We start from the raw sequence: 5,891 nt of genomic DNA, 5'->3' as shown, positions 1-5,891 counted from the left end.
TAGAGAAGCAATATAGAAAATCTCTCTGCGTTCTGGGAGATTACATGGCGAGGCCCCTGAGAGAGACTAGCTGGGGTGTGTGAGGGGAACATGAAGCAGAGAGATCAGCTGCACACTCCTCCAACTTTCTGCATCTTTCAGGGCCCATCCCAACTCTGGCTTGCCAAGCCCTGAGCTGAAAGAAGATAGGAAAGTTGTACTCATTCATTCCTTGAACCTGAACAACAGCCTTCCTCAGAATACTCCATTCCTACTGTCAGCAAGCTGTCCTGCGGCCTAATCCTGACTTCAGCACACTGCACAAACTCCCCTCCTTCCCCTCCTCCTCCTAAGTCTTATTATTGTAGTCCAGGCTGACCTCGAACTCATGTTCTCCTGCCTCAGCCTCCTGAACACTAGGATTCTATGTGTAAGTCACCACACCCGACTGCCTATGTTCACTCTTACCCAATGACACCTCAGGAGTTGCCCAGGCTACTGATGAGGTCAGGAAGCTAAGAGCCTGTGGTAGTCACCACACTCCCAATACAGTTTCCCATCTCTCTTAGCCTTGGTGACAGCCTCCTCTGCACCGTCCTGGATCCCCGATCCCTCCCCCTCTTCTACCCTCTCCTGTTTACATCTCCACCCACTCACTCTCAAAGCTCAGAATACTTTGTTTCCGTTTCAGTCTCTCCCCTGTGGGATTAACAAGAAAGGAAGACCCTTCCTTAGAGCTTCTGAGATCGCCACCATGGTTAGCTATTGGCTTGGTCGGCACGTGTCCTAGGAGAGGCCCTATCACCTGGCTGTGGGTGTGGAGATGATGGGAAACTTCTTAGACAGGCTGGTTAAAAGGAAGCCTCCTCCTACACTAGTGGGCAGTAGCTGCTCCTCCTTAGATTTGCCTTAAGGCTCCTCCTGTAAGACTCTTCTCCTCAGACAGGGTTCTTGTAGCCCAGGATGGCCTGGGGTTCCTTCTTTATGTCCACTCCTTTTGTGTTGTTAATAACCCGAGTCTGACTAGTACTGCCGGTTGGAATGTTGCTACACCTTGTGAACTTGATCTTATGCAGTTGTCACAGCTGGAGTGAGTTCACGGCTATGATGACCCAGTCATGCACCCAAGACAGCATTTTCCCTCGCTCCTCCCAGTGCTCCTCCCAGTGCTCCAGCTCTTACCTTTCTTCCCACCCCCTTTTCCACACTTGAACTCTTTGTCTCTTTAAACTTTACTGTTATTATGAGGGGTCATAATATGGTGTGGTGTGTAGAGGACAGCTAGAGGAGGAAGGAGAACTGACCTCCTATCAAGAAACTCTACTAATGAGGAGGCTGGTCCCCCAGCACCCGCGGAGGCTGCCTAGAAGTATTCTAAGTAGCTACTACTAGGACTCTGCTGTGAGAAGTGACCGGCAGGAGGAGGGCCACCCTCCAGGATGCCTCTGGACAACTTGCTGCAGCTCTCATTAACATCCCCACGACTCCAGCTTCCTGCACCCTCTTGATGGCAGTGCTAAGAAACAGCAGCCACGACTGCCTCCCAGCGGCCCGAGTGGTCGCCTGCATTAAGGTGCCCAGCAGATCTCAGCTGCATCAAGCAGAGACTAGCTCAGACTTCCCCCCAAGAGCCAGCCCTGCAGCTGGTGACTCAGCATGAGGCAGAGGGGGGGAAGGGTCTGGGGGAGTCATGCGGGGCTAGACCTTGGGGGCCTGAGGGACCAGCATTGATGACGACAGGAGTCCAAGCCGGGGACGCTGAATCCCAGAACAGGTCCAGCTGAGGCCCCGCGATCGAATGAGTTCACAGTAATATTGCTAACCTTCACTCTGTGGATCTAGAAACCAAATCCCCTAACTTCAGGCTCCCTAAAAATGCAGCACCAAACAAGATCCAAATACTATAGTCAAGTGACCCCTCTTTCCTTGTATAGCGCACATATACACACATACACACACACACACACACACGCACACACACACACACACACGCACACACACACACACACAGCACAAGCAACTACGCAGGAGCCTCCAGAATGACGTGGGTGGGGATTTGCCTTTATTTCATTTCAACTTGGGACTGGAAGGCTCAAGCACAAAGATGATGCCAACAATATCAGGCATTAGAGTGACCCCTGCCACATGCAGAATTCACGGATGCTCTCTCTGGATCAGCCATGGACTGACAGCTGTGCCCTATGAAGAGAATGCCTCTGTCACCGTGAAAGCCCCTTTTTATTAATTTCAAGATCCGCATCCACCCCAGGTCGCCTTGTCATTCTTGGTGATTGGATCTTTCGATACACTGGGCTCTCTTGTGTTTTTTAAAACTCGTGTGGGCTCAGAGCCCCACCCCAGTGTAAGCATGCATCCCCTAAAGGGAGAGTGAAATCCACACAGGATGCTGGAGCCCAGGCAGCATGCTTCAGACGATCTACCAGCTTGGGAGAAAGACTGCCTTCTACCACACCAAGGAGAGATGGGAGGGAGGGCTCCGCTTGTTCGGTCTCACAGGATAGTCCTAGCCATTCAGTTCCTAACCCTGCCTAGTTTAAATGAACCCAGCTAGGCACCTTCACCCTCTTCCCTTGAGAGAAAGATATATGTGAGCCAACACATGGAGAAACCCGCGAACTGGTCAAACCATCATTTTCTTCTTGGCTCCACTTCTATTCTGTCAAGGGGATCCCCGAAGTCTGAAGCTGCCCCCCAAACCTGTCTGCAAGCCTCCCTAGCAGTTTGAGGGCCCCCGTGGAATGTGGTTGCTACAAGCCCCCAGCCTCCAGCCTCTGCATTCTCCCAGGGTAGCCTCGGGTTTAATCTCAGTATCTCTCCCCACGGTTTGATGGGGTGGCCTGACTTGGAGGCGACTGGGGAATTGTCAGGTGCCTTTGCTTTCTGTCCTCTCCTCATCAGCTGTCTGAGCGTTGCTGACCGTGCGGAGCTGCCCCTGGGCTGCAGGCTTCACTGACAACACCAAGCGTTTTCGAAAGGTCTCACAGAGCACTATGTACACAAAGGGGTTCAGGCAGCTGTTAGCATAGCCCAAGCTGATGGCCGCGTTGTACAAGTAGACAAACGTGAGGGTCGGGCGGCTGATGGACAGCTGGGTCAGCTGCAGCACATAGTAGGGTGCCCAGCACACAAAGAAGACCAGACAGATGGCAATGGCCGTGCGGGTCACCCTCTTTGTCCGAAGCCGGATGCTGCGTTGGGAGGCTGGGGCCACCGAAGACGTCATGCGCTGTAGTATTTTCACGTATGCGGCGGTAATGACCACAAACGGAAGGGCAAAGGCCAGGAAAAACTGGTACAGAGTGAACCAGTAGAGGTCAGTGTCCGGGTTTGGCAGGCGGATGCCACAGCCCACAGCACCCCCTGGGAAGGGAATGAGCCTGGCGTAGAGCCACACAGGGGTGATACTGATGAAGGAGAGCGCCCACAGGAGGCAGATCACCAGGGTGGCCATGGAGGGCTTCCGGAACTTGGTGGAGGAGATGGGGTGGACGGTGGCCAAGTAGCGGTCAATGGTCATGGCAGTCAGGATGTAGGTGCTAGTGAACTGACTGTTGGCGTCCATGGCTGTGATGAGGGTGCACATGGTTTCCCCAAAGTGCCAGACGCCGTTCCCCATGAGCTGGTGGATCATGAAAGGCATGCCCAGCAGGAAGAGCAGATCCACCACAGAGAGGTTGATGATGAAGATGTCGGGGACGTTGCTGCACCAGTGTAGCTTGGACTTCTTCACCACAGCAAAGATGACCGTGGAGTTTCCCACGATGCCCAGGAGACAGATGGTACCAAACACGGAAGGCATAATGATGTTGATGTAGGAGACACTCCCTGTGCGAGGAGGTGACCCTGTGATAGAAAGAACAAGTGTGACCCGCCCTACGCTGTAGAAGGTGACAACTTGTCACCGACGGCCCTCTGGCTGGCCTCTCGTGCCTGTCACTGCACCTTGAGGTCAACATGTCTCTGGAACCTCTCCCACCATCCCCCCTCCTCATGGTGTTGTTAGTTCTGTGCCTTAACCTCCTCCGCTGTTCCCTGGTGACTCCTACTGAATTTTCTAGATCCACCTGTTACTCTAAGGACCCCATTCTTCACTTCATCCATTTACTCAGAGGGCCAGGAGTCAAGACCCACAGATATCTGCTAAGAACAACTTCATGTCCCCGGGATCCACCAGGAAACCTTGTCAAAAAGGCTTGAAGGACATTCGCGTGCACGTGTGTGTGTGTGTGTGTGTGTGTGTGTGTGTGTGTGTGTGTGTGTGTGTATTTGCAGCTTCATCTTTTCAGAGAGAGATGGCCAAAGGTTTTAGATAGGTTCCTAGGCATATCTGAGAAGTGACCGTCACGATGGGTGTGGGGTGTGTTTCAGGCTCAACAGCCCTGCCCTCTCCAGGTTTTCTGTCAGGGATTTCCTTGAACCATGTCTCCTGAGTCTGGGCTTTCCCTACAGGGTAGGGACTGAAGCTGTGTTACACCCCAGAAGCTTGGGAATTTTCTCCACACAAACCTTTCCTCTTTTCCCCTCATTCCCTTCTCCTTCAGAGCTAGAATTTCAAGGCATTGCAGTTCTGCAAATGTCAAGAAGCTTAATTTACCAGAAAAGTTAATCCTTTCACGCCCTGTGAAGTCTTTTGCTCCCAGCAGCCTTACCTACAAGACAGCAAGGACCACTCAGACCCCATTACCCCAGCTCGAGGCCAGAGGATTGAGCCCAGGATAGCGGTGAATCAAAGCGCTTCCGCCGGCTCCCACATGCTACCCGCCCGCTGTCTTGCTTGCTTGCTTGCTTGCTTGCTTGTTTGCTTCTACAGCCTTGATTTTTTTTTTTTTCTCTGCAAAGCATATTTGGGACTCATCGGCAAGATTCCCCTGCCTGCCTCACGCCTCGTCACCAACCCTTGTTATTTCTAAATGTGCCACATCTCTATTCCTTCCTGCCCCTTCTGTCCTAGGTGGTGTCCCCTCCTCTCTTCTTCCCCTTCAGGCAAAGCAGACTGCAGATCTTATCACCAAGAACTGTAAGATAAAGTTTCCCTGGCAGTTTGGCTTGGGAGGTGAAACCTTCCCATTTTCCACACCCATCCCGGAGGAGGGAGGACTCCAACTCACCCGGCAATGTGAGATTATCCTGGCCATCGGAGATGTTGCTGGCATTGGGGCCAGTGGACAGCAACGAGGTTTGCAGATCCATGCAGCCGGTGCAGGTCGCCTGCTCCCTGGAGTTGAGCGCCCGTCCACCCACGCAGGCTGCGGCAGCCTCCAGCGCCCGCCACCGCCTTGTCCCGAGCGTGAGCCCCGCAGTCCAGAAAAAGGTCTTCCTCCACCGCCTGGCAGCCTCTGCTGCCTCTGAGCCCAACTGCTCGCCCCACTCCCTCCTTCCCAGCTCCCACTGACATCACCTAGACACATTAACATTCGGAGGCAGATGCACGTTAACCTCTTCAGTCCCGGCTGCGGCTCCTACTCCTGACTGCCTACAGAGCCAGCAGCTAGGCTCAAGCCACCCCATGCGGAGGAGCCTTCTTCCTAGCTCCTCTGAGAGCTCCTCCGAGGGCGGTCTTCTGAGCTCACAGGGGCTAGGGCTTGTCTTGCATGACCATCCTAGTCTTTGCAAACGCAAAGGGGGCGTGGGCCAATGGTCTGGTTGCTTTGAGGAAAGCTGGACCACGTGGCAAGAGCCAGGGGTACTGTTCCCAGTGCTGGGGACTCAGAAGCTTGGACTGGCACACCCGTGGTCCCTAAACACTCTGGAGGTCACCTTAAATCCTTCCTGTGTCCTGATAACTTCCAAACATCTCCTTGGCTAGATGACTATGGCTAGCCCTTACTGGTACACAAAGGTGGTCCCAGGCTTTCCACTGTGGCAATCATCAGGGGCTGACAGAACAAACC

The 5,891-nt window shown here is 53.5% G+C and overlaps 1 protein-coding gene across 2 annotated transcripts; it reads right to left on the bottom strand.

The window, feature by feature from the left end:
• Positions 1-2,019: 2,019 nt before the first annotated feature.
• Mchr1 (melanin-concentrating hormone receptor 1) lies at positions 2,020-5,212 on the bottom strand. 2 transcript variants are annotated; one of them, XM_039079955.2, is made up of 2 exons: positions 4,650-5,104; positions 2,020-3,843 (listed from the first exon to the last, which is right to left on the bottom strand). In XM_039079955.2, the coding sequence occupies exon 2, from the start codon at positions 3,797-3,799 to the stop codon at positions 2,864-2,866; it is 936 nt and encodes a 311-aa protein (XP_038935883.1). In that variant the 5' UTR covers positions 3,800-3,843; positions 4,650-5,104; the 3' UTR covers positions 2,020-2,863.
• Between the last annotated feature and the right edge of the window lie 679 nt (positions 5,213-5,891).

The sequence above is a fragment of the Rattus norvegicus genome, chromosome 7 (genome assembly GCF_036323735.1).
Source record: "Rattus norvegicus strain BN/NHsdMcwi chromosome 7, GRCr8, whole genome shotgun sequence".
NCBI lineage: Eukaryota > Metazoa > Chordata > Mammalia > Rodentia > Muridae > Rattus > Rattus norvegicus.
The sequence above is the reverse complement of the archived record's forward strand: the minus strand, read 5'-3'. Positions and strand labels throughout refer to the sequence as shown.